Source organism: Ambystoma mexicanum, chromosome 1p (assembly GCF_040938575.1).
Source record: "Ambystoma mexicanum isolate Mex_15411 chromosome 1p, UKY_AmexF1_1, whole genome shotgun sequence".
Taxonomy (NCBI): Eukaryota; Metazoa; Chordata; class Amphibia; order Caudata; family Ambystomatidae; genus Ambystoma; species Ambystoma mexicanum.
In genome coordinates this window covers 1,097,337,720-1,097,355,863 of record NC_090921.1, presented here as the reverse complement: position 1 = coordinate 1,097,355,863, position 18,144 = coordinate 1,097,337,720, and the positions used below count along the sequence as shown (strand labels likewise).

The 18,144-nt window shown below is 49.4% G+C and overlaps 1 protein-coding gene across 1 annotated transcript in view; it reads right to left on the bottom strand.

Moving 5' to 3' along the window:
• Positions 1 to 18,144, bottom strand: part of LOC138448603 (E3 ubiquitin-protein ligase TRIM39-like) — a 229,041-nt gene that overhangs the window by 58,842 nt on the left and 152,055 nt on the right. The window contains exon 5 of the mRNA XM_069604704.1: positions 14,347 to 14,462. Within this exon, the coding sequence (XP_069460805.1) occupies positions 14,347 to 14,462 (116 nt within the window). The remainder of the gene's footprint in view (positions 1 to 14,346; positions 14,463 to 18,144) is intronic.

The following is an 18,144-nucleotide window of genomic DNA, read 5'->3' as shown; positions in this document are numbered from 1 at the left end:
GATCACACCCCATATGTGCGGCCAGAATTCAGCCCCATTAACCTGCATAGCCCCCCATGCCCACCCTTGCCCAGTGTGAGAGACATGCATTGCCGCATTGAGGAAAGGCAGAAAGGATTGTCGGTCCTGGTGCAGCACCATCTGGAGGAGTCCCGCCTGATGCAGGGGAGGCGGCCCTGCTCCGCACTGAGTCCCAGCTCATGTGCGAAAGTGTGCAGGCCACTGGACGTCATAGTGCACGTGCCCTCGGTCGTGCAACGTCGGCCATAGTACACCTGGCCAAGAGGGACTGCAAAAGGCAACAGTATCATGTCGGCCATGGCTGAGTCTCTCTCAATGGCCTTGCAGGTAGCCCTGGATCGACCGGCCAGTGACTCATCTCACATGCAGTCCACCAGCTCCATGCTTGGTAGTTCACTCCAGAGCAGCCCAAGGCGCAGGTCTATTTGCCTATCTGCTACACAGCACAAGGGTGGCCCAAGTTGGCAAGCAGCCACGTAAATAGGCCCTAGACAAACATGTGGCATTGGTGTGTCTCAGACTGATACATTGACATTGTGTCACAAAATGAGGAGGGATTTTGGGGAGGGATAGTTGGGGAGCGGGTGTTGGTCCACCAGTTCATTTTTTTCTCATTCCTTTTGAATACACTGGGTGTTGCATTGCAAATCATGACTGGACATTCATTTATTTCGTGAAAGTGTGATTTATTTACTGTACAGTGTTAATTGTGGTGTGTTGTCTAGGCCATGCGCATGTGCTCTGTGCATAAAAGTAGTTGGTGATGAGTTGATAGCGGGCCTCATGTCCGTCCATGTCATACCTGCGATGGGTCAACGGCATCTCAGCCTCACTGTCACTGCCGTCGTCCCCTTCCGCTGGTGGCATGGGGGTAGGGGAATGTTGCACCAGAAACACATGTTATGTAACATGGCATAGGCCAGGACAATCTTGCCCACTTTCACTGGACTGTACATCAGGGCACCCCAGATCTCCCTAAGCAAAGGAACCTTAACTTCAAGATTCCAAATGTCTGCTCGATGGGGCACCTTGTCTGGATGTGAGGATGGTTGTCGGCATGCTCATGCTGATTTTGTGGGTGCCTGACAGGGGTTATGAGCCATGGCAGCAAGGGGTATCTGGAATCACCTGCATGAGAGGGACACAAGGGGGGGGCACAGTCATTGTGGTAGTAGTGACAATGCATCCATGTTTAGATTTGGGTCTGTGTCACATGGGAGTGCCGCAAGACGTAGCGAATGGCATATATGACCCTAGTTTTGGTGTAATGCATTGCAGGGGAGTTACATACACATTCCCCACACCATATGACACCCATCTTGGCCATTACCCTTATGTCGACACAGACTTCTGCATTGTCTATGATGTGTGCCATGTTAATTTGTGTTTGCATGTTGTACATCGGTCATCTCTCCCATTCATTATTCTGTGTTCCTTCATTGTTCAGATTCATGTTACATGCATATGGTTATGTGCGCTTGTGACAGGCAAGTCACTTTGCCTCAGGCTGTGGGATACACTGCTGGTGGGGAGGTTGGTCAAATTAGTCTGGCATGGCTCCCACGCAGGCGGTGGGGGATGTGCACAGTGTGTACATGCTTGGGTGGGTGGCATGGGGGCAATTCATTCTGTTACTTGTAGTACATGTGATGGTTTGTCCTTCCATTTGCCCATGCCAAACATTTTGTCCCGCTCATGCATGCAATATGTGTACATACTGTTGCATAACGCACATGCACTAGTGACAGTGGACAAACCCCCTTCCACAGTGCACATGCTATGTGTAGATTCTTTCACACACCCAACAGCCAGGTCCGCTTTCCTCTGTATCGTGCAATGTACCCTGGAAGCATGGAGTTATGCAGCACCATGGAATCGTGCATGGATCCAGGGAAATGTGCACTGCAGTGGGTTATTAGGATATCTGCATCACACACAACCTGGACGTTTACCGAGTGGTACATATTCCGGTTGTGGTAGACTTCCTCATTGGCATGTTTGACCACCAGCTCAACGTGCGTGCAGTCCAGCACACCTATCACATTCGGCATGCCTGCCAGGGCATGAAAGCCTACTTTTGTGGCATTAACCTGGGCTGGTATTCTGGGGAGGGCAGTGTGGTCAGACACGTGATGGAGGAGGGCATCCAGGACCTGGTCTAGCACGTTTGAAAAACAGGGCTGGGATATCCCTTGCCACTCTCCCACAGTGTGTTGATAGGTGTCGGTGGCCAGAAAATGCAGCACTGATACTACCTTGAGCAAGGGGAGTATAGCGGTCTGGATGCCAATTAGGCTCCGGATGCCGTCCTGGATTAGGTCGCCTATGGTGGCTATGGTCTAACTGTCCAGCCGATACAGGGTGTGGATCTCTGTGTCAGTGAGGTTCCAGGGTGTGGCCCTTAGGTGGGATATAGGTGGCTCCCTGTGGGGTGCTACCTACTGGCCATTGTTCATCGACATGGCCATCATCCTCCTCCTTGTCCTCCTGCACCTCAGCCGCCTCCTCTGCCGGTCTGCCTCTTCCAATTCCAGCTCATATTAGATCCCTGCATGCATGGCCCCCAGCTCCATGACAGCTACTGTAGATGCCGACATGATTGTGTTGGAAGGTGTGTGGGTGTGGTCCTTTTGCGCATTCACAGTGCTCGTGGTGTGCAGCTGGGCTGATTATGGCCACCTGTGGCCTGTTGCTGCACACCTGAGACTGCTTACCGCCTGCTCCACGATGCCGGTGTTTCCAGCGTGGTTTTCATGGTGGCACCAGCTTTTTTATGCCAGTGTTTGCGTGTTAACAGAAGTCTGAATGATGCTGTACTACCGTTGTGCCGGTGTTTCCGGCAATGCCTTCGGGGGCTGCCGCTGTTGGCGTTCACATTGCTGCCAGCGACGGTAGCACTGTGTGTCACGTTTGCCGGTACATAGTTTCTGGCATCACGTATCGTAGTGTGCCGTCTGGAAAAAGGTGCTGGTACGGTGCAACCGGCACCTTTATTTCTGGTCCAGCATACTTGTAATGAGGCCCATATACATCCCACATAATGGATAATTCTCTTGTCCTCTGTGTTCCAAACATATTTAAACATTCATAGCCAAATGCAATCCATGCATTCACTTTATACAGATTAGCCACCTGCTAACCTAATCCCTGGCTATATCTCGTGTCCCAATTCTTTGCTAAAAAGCATAGTGCAAAAGCAAACTATACAACAGCATGCTCCATGGAGTCCCGCTGACCAGCATTTATGAATTATCAACTAATATCAACTGAAACCTATATTTTAAAAAAGTAGAATGGACGTAACCAACACAGGGGCTAAATTACTAGGCTTGCAAAATCAAAATTGTTTAAGATTATTCTATGACCGAATGGTACAAGACAAGTTTTGTGAGTGTATGGTGCTTGTGAACAAAAAAAGGTGCTACAGAAGGTGCTATTTATCAAGCTTTCATGGATGATCTTGAATGTTGGTATGACTTTATCCAAACAATTATAATCAATGAGGAGGCAGTACTGTTGTTGAGCGAGGATAGGTGATGAGCAGGGTTGGTCACAGGATATGTCAGTGAGGATTTCAAAAAAGCAGTGGAAGACAAGGATTACTCGTCTTTTGGATGTCACAAAGTGGTACTAGTCCTTTCATCGTGTGATGAAAGGATGCTTGGTTTTTCTCCGTTGTTATTTCAACGTGAAAACTCATCGAATTTTGTAGGGGGTTTAAAAAAAATATAGATGGGGTGGGGTTGTTCGGGAATAGTTAAATAATTAAAGGGGATGGGAGTAGGGGCGGGAACCTCCCCCAGAAATAAATAAAATTAAAAAACGAGTTTTCTCGTTGAAATATCCACAGAGAAAAACCCATTGTTGTTTCATCCCGCGATGAAATGACATGGAACCCACAAAGTCTGGCCGAATTAGACCTTTTTTAAGCAAAGGACCAGTGGGGATGGCCCAAAAGTCTACGCAAATGGATAGCACAACACTTGCTAAAGAGATATGACACTCTGAGAATACCATCACACGTAGTGTCACTTTGGGGAAGTGAAAAAGCATGGGTCACTAACCAATGAGAGTTATTTCATTTGTATATTTTGTATGTGTTTGTCTTTTTTAAATTGCCAAGCAAGGGAAAAAGAAAAAAGCAATTAGATTTCACCTACAAGGCGCTGAGCACACAAGTGTGGTTCAAAATCACAAAGGTGTGCCTTTTATATATAATCAAAGTAGTGACTGTGAAACAATAGCTATATGGGCAAGTCTCCGATCTATCCCCTAACCAAAGATAATCGGCTCACCAGTGTTGTCTAGGGCTAGTCACCTCACTTTGGAATAGAGAGAATGGTTGGAGGGCAAGTAATGTTAAAGTTACACAGAAGGTAACTCTAAAGAAGAAAAAGAAACTGAATCGCTAACCTGACAATTTTTGTGTGATAAAATATTGGGGTGTATTGTTAGGTACGAGACCCATAGATAGTCCCCTAAGTGTGTTTTTGTTACACCGCCTGTGGCACCATCGGTGACTGTTACAGTAATAGTCTGCTAGTTTTATATGAGCTCTTCAATCCACAGGAATGGACCGCCTCAGAGACCCTCCTGGTTAACTCCAGAAGATTCTGATCATTTTATAAGGCAGGGGCATCCAGGCAGCTTCTGGGTAACCCTGTCTCTTAAAGCCCTGGCTGGAAAATAGGCGGTCATGGCAGCTGATATTAAACGGAATCGATATGCACGCCACCTGTTTACTTCAGTTTTTATAAAAATTTGATGTGGAGATGGGGAAAAGTGGGAAACCAAGCATAGTATTTCCTGCTCTGCACCCCGCTCCATCAAGGGAAATCTCCCACAAGTGGCACAGAGAGCTTGTCCCCACATGTTTTTAGGGATCCATGTCATTCTATGCGCAATCAAACTGAGGGACTGCAAAGTGACTTGAATGGTTCAAATAATGTTCTGGTAATGGACCAACATCCTGAATCTAACATTGGTGAGTTTGTTGCCTTGACAAATGGACCAGCTTTATTCTAGGCAGTGGATTTGTCATCAGCATCACCAAATCAGACAGCATCCTTCTCCCTTTGATAAACAGAGTCCATTACACCAGACAGAGTTTTTGACTTGGGTTTAAGCAGCTACCCTGTTTTTCTCCCTTTTATCCTGTCACAAATCTGCAAGACATTTCGCTCTGTGGTGTGTGTTTACCAATGTTGGGTTTGAATGCATTTTTTGCAGATAGTGTCAGTAGGTAGCACCCTGGCAGCCATCTTATCCCAGGCTGGTCTTCCTCTTGAGGTAGCTGTTTGTTCTTTGAAAGAATGCAATTTACACTGCACAATGGGCCTCATTACAAGTATGGCGGTAAGGCAACAACGACGCCGGTATCGCTACCAGCACTGTTGCTACCGTACCGCCATGCTACGAGTTGTGCTTGTGGGTCTCGCTCTGCCCGCTAGGTCTGGCCTGGCGGGCAGTGTGGCACCTGCGAGCATAACTCGTGGATGCACCGGCACCATTATGAACGGTGCTGGTGCATTCGAGCTCCCCATTCCCATTCAGCCCTATGGGGCCGAATGTGGATGGGTAGTTCCTTATTGCCGGCACCCGCAAATGGGCAATTACCGGGTCCGCCAACCTTGGCATGACCCGGTAATTGTCCATTCACGGGTACCGCCAGACCCGTAATGAGGCCCAATCGGTCTGCCTCATCATAAGGACACATTTCTATTTTGATTTACTCAATGTATGTAATGAGGTCGCAGCAAGCTTTCAATTCCCGTGGAATTAATATCAGGACGTTAATAGTAATAGTACTATGAAGAGCCCTATTCTTTTTGGCAACACTCTCTGAACTCAAGCTTCATTCCGGAAGACACGGGGGTCCCAGATAGAGCCCTTTCCCACCCTCACAGGATTCATCTGTGCATCGCGCATGCGCCCAGCGATGCACCGTCCTGTGTGTGTCATTACAGAATAGTGTGGCGTTGCCCTGTGAGGGTATGCGCACGCGGCGGCGTGACGTTGCACGTCGCCGCGTGCAGCTTAAATAAACGGGGCGTGCCCGGCCGCGTCAGAGCGACCGGGGAGCCCGAAACACACGGACGTGTCCTGTGTGAGGTCTGTGGCTGGAGGGGCTCACGGGCACGCATGGGGGCATCCTGAGACCCCCAACAGTGGCGACGAGTGTTCTGGATGCCCGGGCCCGGCGGTGAGAGTCATCCGGGATAATTTTTCCATACGTCGGAACATCCGCGGATGTTTCGTCTTACGCCGTGGCCACGGACCATACACGCGGCTGGCGGCCATTTTGCACACGTGGTTGTGGAACTTCCAGGAGCTCCGGTTTGGAGTCGGAAGGTGACCTGAGGCAAATTTTTGCATATGCTGACTGCGGGCAGCCTAACCTGCAGGCCCATGCCTGGGTTTTGATGTTTTGGCCAATTTTGGGTCTCTGACGTCGTGTGGTAGCTGGGAGACGGACTGAGGTGGCTGGGCCTTCTCAGCCCACTCCAATTTTCAAGCTCAATTTTTGGAACCTCCGGCTCGAGAAAGCTTCTTTAACCCCTTCATCATCACGAGGGTGGTGGCAGTGTGGGGAGAGGTCCAAGTTGCGGCCCTCAGAACTGGAACGAGGGTGCCTGTGCGCTTGGGCCTATGAGTGATATCGGCGCCCTGGAGGGTGCGGCTGCCACGACCTCGGAGGATTCACAGGACGAAGGCTTGGCAGATCTATTCCGGCAGAACCCCCCCCGCGGTAGGTGCCGCTCAACAACCCCCTCTGGCCATGGCCCAGGCCAGGGCGCAAGCGGCCCTGCAGCCCATTCCAGAATTTGACACTGCAGGTCCCCCATCCAGCCTGGGCCCCCGGTGGAGAAGATGGATCGGACGTCTGGACATGTATTTCCGGGCCGCCCAGGTGACGGACAATGATAGTATGGTGGCTACTATGTTATATTCAGCCGGAGTCGCGGTCCAAGAGATATTTGAATCACTGACTCCGGTAGACAACTCCTATGACCAAGCCAAAGCCGCTCTCCTCGCACACTTCATTCCCCTTGCCAATGTGGATTACGAGAGATTCGTCATGCTGTCGGCCAGGCAAAAGGAGGATGAGACTCTCGACACCTTTTATGGTCGCCTGCGCCGCCTCTCCCAAGGGTGTGCGTGGGGGGATGCGGAGGACATGATGCGGACCATGCTAATCCAGGCTTGTTCATCGGGCAAGCTGAGGCGGCAGGTCCTGAGAGAGCCCGGCCTTACCTTACCCCGCATTCTGGAGCTGGGGCGGTGTCATGAGGTGGCCGAGGCCCGTGCCAACAAAATGGAAGCCAGATCCCGCGCCGCGCGGCCGGAAGAGGTGTGCACCGTCTGGCGGGGCGGCAGAGGGGTGCGAAGGCCCGGTGGTGCTCCCAGAGACAGAGCGGGAAAACCTGTGGAATCATGCCAAAAGTGTGGCTTTGACCTCCCCCACTCATCTGAGTGTGTGGCAATGGGGAAGATCTTTGGACGCTGCGGGATACCTGACCATTTCTCGAGGGTGTGCAGGGCGACCCTACCTGTCCTGATTCCGAGAGGGCAACCTCGACTGTGGACTCCTCGCCAGAATCGCCCGCCCAATGTAGCTCAGGTGGCGCAGGCGGAAGAGGATGGACGAGGAAAACATTTTCTTCATCTCCAGCGTGGAAGTCCTAAAAGGGAGGAGCAGGAGACAGCCGAGATGCGTCGTGGAGGTGAACTGCTCGCCTGTCCCGGTGCTGGTCGACACTGGGGCATCAGTCAATGTAATGGCGAGAGGACATTATGCCGCGCTCAAACCACCACCGAGTCTGGCGACGCCGAGAGCCTGCATCTTTGCATTTGGGGGGCGGGAGCCCTTGCCACTAGACGGTGCGTTCGTTGCAAAGGTGGAGCATGACGGGTCCATGATCAAGGCCCGCTTCTACGTGACTTCAGTGAGCAGCAACACCCTGTTGAGTTGTGCGGCAGCGGAGGCTCTTGGCATCATGAGTTTCGCATACTCAGTCTACCTAGAGGACATAAACGACCTGCTGCACAAGTATGCTGCCATCTTTAAGGGGATTGGGAGAATGAATGGTGACCCGGTGAGGCTCCACATTGATGAGTCGGTGCAGCCGGTGGCTCTGAAACATAGGAGGATCCCTTTTCATCTGAGGGACCAGGTTGACAAGGAACTAGACAACCTGGTGAACCTGGACATAATCGAGAAGGTGGAGGGCCCGACACCCTGGGTGTCCCCCATAGTAGTGGCGAGGAAACCGAAACAGCCGGACTCTGTCCGGATCTGTGTGGACATGAGGTTGCCCAACAAGGCCATCAGGAGAGAACGGCACTTGACCCCGACCATCGATGACATAATTGCCGAAGTGCAGGGGGCCAGGTTCTTCTCCAAGTTGGACCTACGAGCCGGATACCATCAAGTTGTCCTCCACCCAGAGTCCCGCTACATCACGACCTTCACTACTCACAGGGGGCTCTATCGATACAAGCTGAGCTTCGGAGTATCATCAGCAGCCGAAGTGTTTCAAAACATAATTCGAGGCGCCCTCGCAGATCTGGAGGGCGTCCTCAACATTAGTGACGATATTCTGGTCTTCGCCAAGACTGAGCTGGACCATCTGAAACGTCTTGCCAAGACCCTCGAGAGGCTGCAGTCGCTGGGGCTCACCCTCCACAAGGACAAGTGCGAATTCCTCCGCCCGACCATTGAGTTCTTTGGGTTCATATTCAAGGAGGGCGGTGTATCGCCGGACCCGAAGAAGGTCCGTGACATCAAGACAGCACGACCGCCTGAGTCGGCATCGGACGTGCGAAGCTTCCTGGGTATGGGGACATACTGCGGGTGCTTCATCCGGAACCTGGCCTCGAGGTCGGAGCCACTCAGGGCCCTGACAAAGAAGGATACAGCCTGGCAGTGGGGCCCGTTGGAGCAGTCGGCGTTCGAGGACATCAAGGACGCCCTGACAGCAGATGATACCGTGGCCTTCTTTGACCCGGCCCTTGAGTCTGAAATTGTGGGGGACGCGAGCCCGTTCGGCCTGGGAGCTGTGCTCACTCAAGTGGGCCGAGATGGAGGAATCAGACCTGTGGCCTACGCCAGCAAAGCCCTCTCCGAAACCGAACAGAGGTACTCCCAGATAGAGCGCGAAGCCCTGGCCGTCCTGTGGGGCTGTCGGCACTTTCGGCTGTATGTGCTGGGAAGACCTGTAACGGTGGTGACGGACCATAAGCCACTGCTCCCGATAATGGCTGGATCATCATCGAAGCCGCCGGCCAGAATCGAGAGGTGGATGCTTGCCCTCTTGGAATATGGCGTCTCCCTGATCTACCGGCCGGGTGCCAACAATGCGGCTGACTACCTGTCCCGACACCCGGAAGGTGGTGGAGGATCAGTGCGAGACTCCTGCGCCGAGGAAGCCGACGACCACATCACAATGGTGGTAGAGGGTGCCACTCCCAATGCAATGCCGCTACCCGAACTGGAGGCTGCCGCGGCCAACGACGAGTGCTTCCGCATATTGAGAAGCTCAATGCGATCGGGATCCTGGAAATCTGTGCTGGAGCTGGTGGCGGGGCGCACTCAAGAGGCCAAAGTGACCCTCGAGCAACTCTGGAAAGTGAAGGACGAGCTGTCCTTCTCGGAGTCAGGCCTTCTGCTGCGGGGCGATCGCCTGGTGGTGCCGGGCTCCAAAGTCAATGAGGTCATCAATCTGGCACACCAGGGACACCAAGGAGCCGCCAAGACGAAGGCGAGACTGAGGCTGAAGGTGTGGTTTCCAGAGCTAGAAAGGAAGGTGGACGACTTTGTGGCGGCCTGCGTGTGGTGCCAGGCGGCCTCCCCGGTCCAGCGGGAGCCTGAAATCGAGGTAATGCCACGAGGGACCCGGCCGTGGGAGATCGTACATGCGGACTTTGGATCCACAGCTGTGGGCACCCACTTCCTGGCCGTTGTGGATGAATACTCCCGATACCCCGAGGTAGAGTTCGTCGAGTCAGTGGCGTTTGAGCACGTGGTGGGAGCAGTGGAGAAGATCTTTGCCACCCATGGGTTTCCAGTAACCCTATGCTCGGACAATGGGTCCCCATTCCAGAGCGCACGGTTCTCGGAGTTCCTGGAGAGCTGCGGAGTGACACACAGGAAGGTATCCCCGCTGTGGCCCCGTGCGAACGGGGACGCAGAGCGGCTGATGAGAACACTGAATAAAACATTCAGAATAGCCCAAGGGCAGGGCCAGCCCCTCCAGCGGGCACTATACCAAATCCTGAGGGTATACCGCACCACCCCACACGCCTCGACGGGGGTTGCCCCGGCGGAAGTCTTATTCCGACGATGCCCCCGAGGCCTCCTGCCGGAGGTACGAGAAAAGGAGCCCGGCGTGATAGACGATCAACGGGTGGATGTGGAGCGACAGATAAGGACACTCCAAGAAAATATCCGGCGGGGTCTCCGTCCACAGCAGCTGGAACCGGGTGACGAAGTACTGATCCGGAACCGGCATCCTCGTGGCAAGCTCTCGCTCCCGTATGAACCGGAGCCACTGGATGTGGTTGCAGTAAAAGGGTCAATGGTGACGGCCTCGGATGGGAAATCGGCCGTCACTCGGAATGTGAGTTTCTTTAAGAAGCTGGGTGACTCTCGAGCCGAACTGCCGCCGGACCCGGATGAGACGGACCTCCCGGATGAAGACACCCCCCGGGGGGAACTCTCGGGGTCGCCAGATCGAGGGACTGGAACCAAAGGAAGTCCTGCGGTGGAGGTAGGCGGGAGGTACCCCCAGAGGGCTGGGCGAGGGAAACCTGCCTACCTCGGGGACTATGTGCTGGGACCGATTGATTGTGTTCCGGAGTGAGGGGAATCGGGTGGCTGACATTAAAGGGGCATGGGCTCTGAGTTTTCAATTGTTGTTTTGTGTGCAGTGCAATATTTAGAAGTGTGTGTTATTGTTGTTCCTCCCGGAAAAAGGAGGAATGTGGCGTTGCCCCGTGAGGGTATGCGCACGCGGCGGCGTGACGTTGCACGTCGCCCCGTGCGGCTTAAATAAACGGGGCATGCCCGGCCGCGTCAGAGCGACCGGGGAGCCCGAAACACACGGACGTGTCCTGTGTGAGGTCTGTGGGTGGAGGGGCTCACGGGCACGCATGGGGGCATCCTGAGACCCCCAACAAATAGGACACAGCACGGCCAATCTGTGCATTTTTAAATGCTTCCAATCAATTCGCCGCTCATTGGAGGAATTCGCAGGTCAATGCAGGTCAGGCAGATGCAAGACTGACAAGCTCCCTAGTCAAAAGCAAAGGCATTTCTTAAGCCTTAACTAAGCCAGCAAACTGCTTCGAAAATAGCTTATTTACTAAGCCCTAACCAGGCACACATAGAGCACGAAAAAAGAAAATTCGCTAAATAGTGAGCGACATTTTCCAAGCACTTTCCTCAATGCTTTGAGAATAAGTGTACTGCTTGTAGGAGAGAAATGCGTTTCACTGCTTGTGAACTGTTATTCAAACATTAATTTACTTGGGAGTTAGGTAACAGCGCCCTGTCATATCAAGTGAGTGTATGTTAATTCTTATTTTGATTTGCCTTCTCGACATAAACTATTGGTTTTGTTTATATCTAGCAGCTGAACGTATATCACACATAATATAATGTGTGCTGTGGCATTTAGTTTCCACTATTTAATCAAGTAAGTATCATCCTTAATGGTTCTACTTTGTTAGAGATGTCTTTCTGTATACACTGCTGAAACAGACTGCAACTTCTGTGTTCAGGCATGTTTTCCCATGTGTTCACCTAAAAATAAACACCATAACACACATTCTTCGGCAAGCAAAGAGCACAAGATATTCAGAAAAATAGAAAAGATAGCAGGATGAAATAGAACAATGTAGTGGAAAATTCGAATACAGCTTAATCAATCTGGTCAAGGACATTGTCATGTGTGGCTAGACGATAAACGAGCAGGACGATATTGGGAATGTTATGATGTTTGTAACTCACGATTACTAACACGACACGCTGAAGAAATGTATTTGTTTGAATACTTGGGATTTCCCTGAAGAAGAGCTTGGACGCTTGAAACACGTGTTGGCAACGTAACTATTTGCAAATTCTCTAACTGGTGATGCAAACAAGATAATAAACAGTAAATAGAACATCAAAATACTATTATGTGTGATATATGTTGAGAAGATAGATATAAATAAAACCAATAGTTTATGTCAAGAAAGCAAATCAAAGTAAGGATTACCATAAGCTCACTTAATACGACTGACAATAATAAAGGGAGCTAACTTCCAAGTAAATCGACTTTTTCTTGTAATTTACAAATAGTGGCATTTGGGGACTTAGTGGATGTCTCTTTGTCTTTTATCAACAAATGACCCGCTCTTTCAGATGAATATATCCGCTCAGTTTCTCCTCAGCCGAGTCACTCCAGTCCTCATTCTCGCCCTGCTCCTTCACATCCCCCCATCCACTCCAGTGGCGGAGCCAGGGTGGATGGGGAGCACGAGGGGTGCCGCCTCCCTGGTTCCCCCTGGTGCCCAGTGCGCCCCTCCAGCTGCCCGCTGGAGCCCTATTGGCTTCCCCCACAGCACCATAAGCTGCCTCCGTAACGGACCCACTCCCAGCATCCCACCACAAGTGGCATTGGATGCCAACTTTTTATTTTCTCTACAGGGCCAGAATCCCCTCTTCCCCATCTGACACCACAGGATATTAGCAAGTGAGGGAGCCTGTGTCCTCAGTAGAGAGTTTGCGCCTCCCCACAAGAGTTTATTTTAGACAATGCTGCATTTTACTGCACATTTTGCAGAAGAAATTGGGAAGGAAAGAAAGCTTTGGATTGTCAGGCATACCTGAACACGAGAGCTCAGGATCACTCACTCAATCAGCTGATCTACCTTTCTTGCTTTGTGCCCCAGGACTCACCACTCAACTTTATGAAATGTCAACACCTGATAGATTCCCCCAGAATGATCGTGCATAACATAATTTTTCATAGCCATAATGAGGCTTCACTGGTGGTCCGGAAATAAGGGTGTCCCCAGCAACATACCAGCACCATGGTTTTCATGGATGCACCGGCAGATGAGCCATAAAGCTGGTGAGAAAGAGGTGGGAGGAAATGGCTCTGTTTAACTCAACATTTTACCATGGATACACAACAGCAATAACTGGTACAAAACGAAAGCAGCCTTTCTATTTCAAAATACGATTTGAAAAACAAGTGCAGTGGAGTTACCATTCTGCTTCTGTTGTAAAGCAAAGTGTGTAGGAGTGATAAGAAAAAGAAAGCAATTCCTGCGAATAAAAATCAAATCTCCATCACACAAGCAGTGAGTAACACAACACGCAGTAAGCAGAAAGCAAGTGCACAATTACTGTGTCAATGAAAATGGAAAGAGGAAACGTGCCCAGTGTTTGGAAGAACTTTTGCAGAAAGACCCACTGTTGGCAGCATTAAGAAGAATCTTGGCTTCATTACAAGTCTGGCGGTAAATCTGGATTTACCGCCAAATGTGTTTATCATTACTGCTACTTGTTCTTCTGGGTTTAACACAGGATTATGAGTGGTGGCACAGTGGTGCGAATTCCCATTTCTGGAGTCCATAGTACTCCATGGGGATTTTTGGCCGATTTACAGTGAACAGTAATTCTGCGTGCTAAAGCTGACGATTTATACCTTGAAATGGGGTATCAACCTGCAGCATTTTGCTGCAGGTAGATCCTCCACTTCAAGGTCAAACTCGGATTTCAGTGTTGCAGTAAAAGTGGGGGTAATTACATTATCACAAAAAAAATGGCAGCACTACAGGTTTCGGGGTATGTCAGCAGTAAAATGGATTTACAGTTACCGCTACTTGGCCTGGTGGAATTACCGCTGGATTGCAAGTGGAGGTGGCGGTGTTAGTCCACATCTATGGAGTCCATAGGACTACATGGGGACTTCGGCAGAATTACTTCCGGCAATAATTCTGCCAAAATTGCAGTTTTTTGGCGGTAAGGTGGTGGAATTACGCCCAGCATTTTGCTGGAAGTTTTCCCTCCAAATTACCTCCAAACCCATAGTTCAGCGGTGCAGTAATGCAGTGTTAACGTGTTTGGCCCCACTGCCAAACTCATAATGAGGCCCAGACTTTTCCACCACTTTTTTACCACAACACCTAACTCATAATGCAGCTAAATTCTGTCTGTATCATTTCAAGTTAAGAATACACAACATATATGTCATGTCTCTCCTGTATTCTCTGTTTTGTACAAATTATATTATGCTGCAGAAACATCAGTGCATGACAATCCATCTTCTTTACCTTTCATCTTCTGTGTCATATTATTAAGAGTGGGGCAAAGCTGAGGTACTTTGTAAGTCAAGGATTGGAGTTCATACGAAAATTCCATGGGTGGTTCCAAGTTGGCTTCTTCACATCTAAGAACAAAATAAATCAAAACGGTAACACCACTTTAAGGAACCAAATATTTAGATGGATATACATTATTTTCTATATATAATATATGTATAACGAAACTTCGCCACTTTACTTTATGTCTAGACCTTAAAATACCCCACACTCACCTGGCAGATCGTTGACCGTTTCCATTGTTTTAAATTGGCACATCTTGGCAAATGTAAAGTATACACACTTAGAACCTCATTGTTAGCTAACATTATGGCCTCTTGTGTCAGGTTTACTTTATGGACTATACCATGGCCAATTTCCACTACGATGATTTGAGCCATTGTTGCCCGGCCCTCAGAAAACAGAATGTATCTTGTTTTGCCAGAAACAAAGGAGTATGGTCTCTGTGGTGGTCTAGGGCCCTGGTGGGCAGTGAGGCTGCAACCAGTGGGGGACATATATGTTATGGCTCTGCTTCCTAATTAAGGACTTCTATTGGCTTGCAAGCTAGATGGGTGGCCTGAGCCATCAGCCCCAGTCTGCTAGGAAAAAAACAGGCCTAGGTAGGGCCTCTGACAGCACTTCGTTCTGGAAACTGCTTAATGCTACATTTCCATTAGGTCAAAGTGGTCATACAGAGGGTCAAGCAAAATCCCTGTACAATCGAAAGACTTTCATCTGCAAGCATTGTGAAAGAAAGGGAAGTGAATCCCGAAACCGTTGAATTGTGTAAAAAGAGAACATTGAAAGAAAAGAAGGGTCAGCGCCAAGAAGAGGGGTGCCCAGGGGTGAGCCACTATCACCCTGATCGAGAGCCACAGTAAACCCAGTGAGGGGAGGCTAAGAATCGAGAGGGGTCAGAGCCCGGCAGAGGGGGATCCAAGGGTGAAAAGTTGTCACCCCGAAATTGAGAAAAGTTAAAGCAAAGGTTAAAACAGCAAGAGTGAACCCAAAGGAGGGATGCCAGAGAAAAGGGTCCGAGCCCGGCAGAGGGAGATTCAGAGATGAAGCTATCACCCAAAACTAGCTGTCAAGAGAAGTCCGAGCCCGGCAGAGGGAGATTCAGAGATGAAGCTATCACCCAAACTTTAAGTAAGAAAATAACTAACTTATCACATTTGGAGTATGATACATGAAGGGTCAGAGCCCAGAAGAGGGGCACCCAGGGAGTGAATCATTATCACCCTAAACAACTTTAATTTCGTTACAGGAACACTTCAGGCCCCGAAGGCAAGAGACGTTCAAAGAAGACAAGACTTGGCCACTGACGGTCCTGAGAACTGCCACTGGAACTGCCGTCTGGTGCTGGAGACGCTGGAGACTGTACTGTGCTCCAAGCTCCCATCTTACCTTGTGTCCAAAACATGGGAAAGGGAGGCCCGGGCTACTGCATCCTGACTTTTTATTTGAGAACACTACTTTAATTGCTTGAGAACTATCCCACACCCCTTCTTGTATTAGTTGTAATGTTTGGAAATAGGTTTCTGAGTATAGGCCCTTTTATTTTGAGACGATGCCACTAGGACTGCCTTATTTTTCATTTGATGGTTGTAGCTTACTGCCATTTTAGATTTAGGCTTAGATTAGGCGTTTTTCCAACCTGCATACAGCATTCATTGTTCAATAAACACCCTTGAACTGTGATCACTTGTGTCTGTTTTACTTGTTGCCACCATGAGTTCTCACATATGCATCATTATTTTCACATTTGGGAATATTGCACATCACATCTGAAATAGTAAATTACCCGTCTGCTATGGATGGCTTGCTAAACACATTTATATTATGCTCCAATCCATTATAATTTCATCATGCCTTGGACAGCAGTTTATTATCAAGCGTGGTGGGGTGGCATGGAGCGAAGCTAACATCTCTGCCGTACTTTACTTCTCCATCTTGTGGGAGCGCTTCATTTTACGTGTGCATGAGATTTTCATGCAGGTGGAAAACAAATGGATTCTATGGAATAAGCCTCGGTTTTGCACCTGCTAATGAGGAGGATTTTGTAGGAATACATTAGTAAATGTGCCTGAAAACCGTTATTTTCAGGTGACATTTACTTTTTTGAAAAACGGAAAACAAAAGTAAAGAGTAAAGGCAATTTGGCCTTGTTTTGCTCTTCACCTTTATGCTCGATCTTGCAAAAGTAGGAAATTAGAATGATGATGGTCCCTCCATGAAATTTGCTTTTTTTTCCAAAATGACCCAGACAGTGGCCCTCATTACAACTGAGGTGCTAAGTGCACCAACTTTACCACCATGGTGTAAACTACGTTCACACCATGGTGGATGGCGGATTTACCGCCCCATTACAAGGTGAGTGGGGCGGTAAATCCCCATTTCCCATTTTCCCTTCCCCATTCCCATTTTTGCCCCATAGGGCATAATGGGAGTGGGGAAGGCGCTAATTACGGCACCGTAAATTACGGTGCCGTAATTAGCACCAAGGTGCCTTAGCACCATGGAACTTAACGCCTGCAAAAAGCAGGCGTTAAGGTGGGAATCAGGCGTTAAGGGTTAACGGTGGCATTAACCCTTAACGCCTGAGTTGTAATGAGGGCCAGTGTCTTTGAGGATTGCTCTGTGATCCCTGTTTCAATGCAGAAAATTAAAATTGTGTGTTATCTTTTTACAATTCAAACTATGATTAAGAACTGAGTGGGCGAGTCCTGGGGGGATGTTATGTTATGTTAAGATTCCTTATATGGGGCATGGTCGCCCGAAGGCATCATGGCGCTGGAGAGGAAAGAACAGAAACCCGGAACATAACCATCATCCATCAGCTACTAAAGTTAAAATAGGTGCGTTTTAAGAGACTTTCTATAGGCCAAATGGTCAGATATTTTTTTTAATGTCACAGGCATCTTATTCCATAGCTGCGCTGCAAAATGGAAAAGGCACATTCCCCCAATGCGGGAATGGCGATAAGGTGGCACACAGAGCAGGCCAGCCGACTCAGACCTCAAGGAGCGCTTCGAAAGATAGTGCACAAATTTGACACGGAGATACTCCACCCCCTGCTCATGCAGAGCATGATGCACAATAGAGAGTGTCTTGAATATGATACATTGGACTACCGGCAGCCAATGCAAACGGGGCAAGACCGGGGAAATATAGGCACCATAACATGACCCTGTCGCCACCCGTGCTGCAAAATTCTGAAGGCTTTGTATTGATCACACCAGAGATGTTTTTGTTTTTTCTTATGATTATAGTGAGGGGGTGATACACTCCCAGTTTCCCTTCTTCCCACTTTGGTGGCTTCTCGTGAAGAGGTCTTGATGCCGCATGTCCTTGGTGAATGAAAGAGCAATCCAATAGGGTCAGGCTGCCAAGGCCGGTGTAATAGTGACCTGGCGATAGAAGAACCATCTTTTAAACCTGTGTCCAGTTTAGAGGTACACGAATGAGACCAAATCATTTGCCTATGCTCGAGGGGTAGTATGGAGGCACCCTGGTCTGGTGTATAGGACACATGGGTGAGAATAGCATAATTGACTCTGGCCTCAGAGGTACTCGTGTTTGTTTCACTGTTCTCCTGGTGAGATCTTTTGGCCAAATGTTTTTGATCGTTTTCTTGGTCAAAATTGGGTTAAATATAATTAAATATATATATAGGGTGGGATAAGGGAAGAGGGGGTTGCGGGGGGTCTCCCCCCGCATTGCTGACCAAAAAAAAGGGCAAAATAAATTCATTCAAATGTGAAAAGG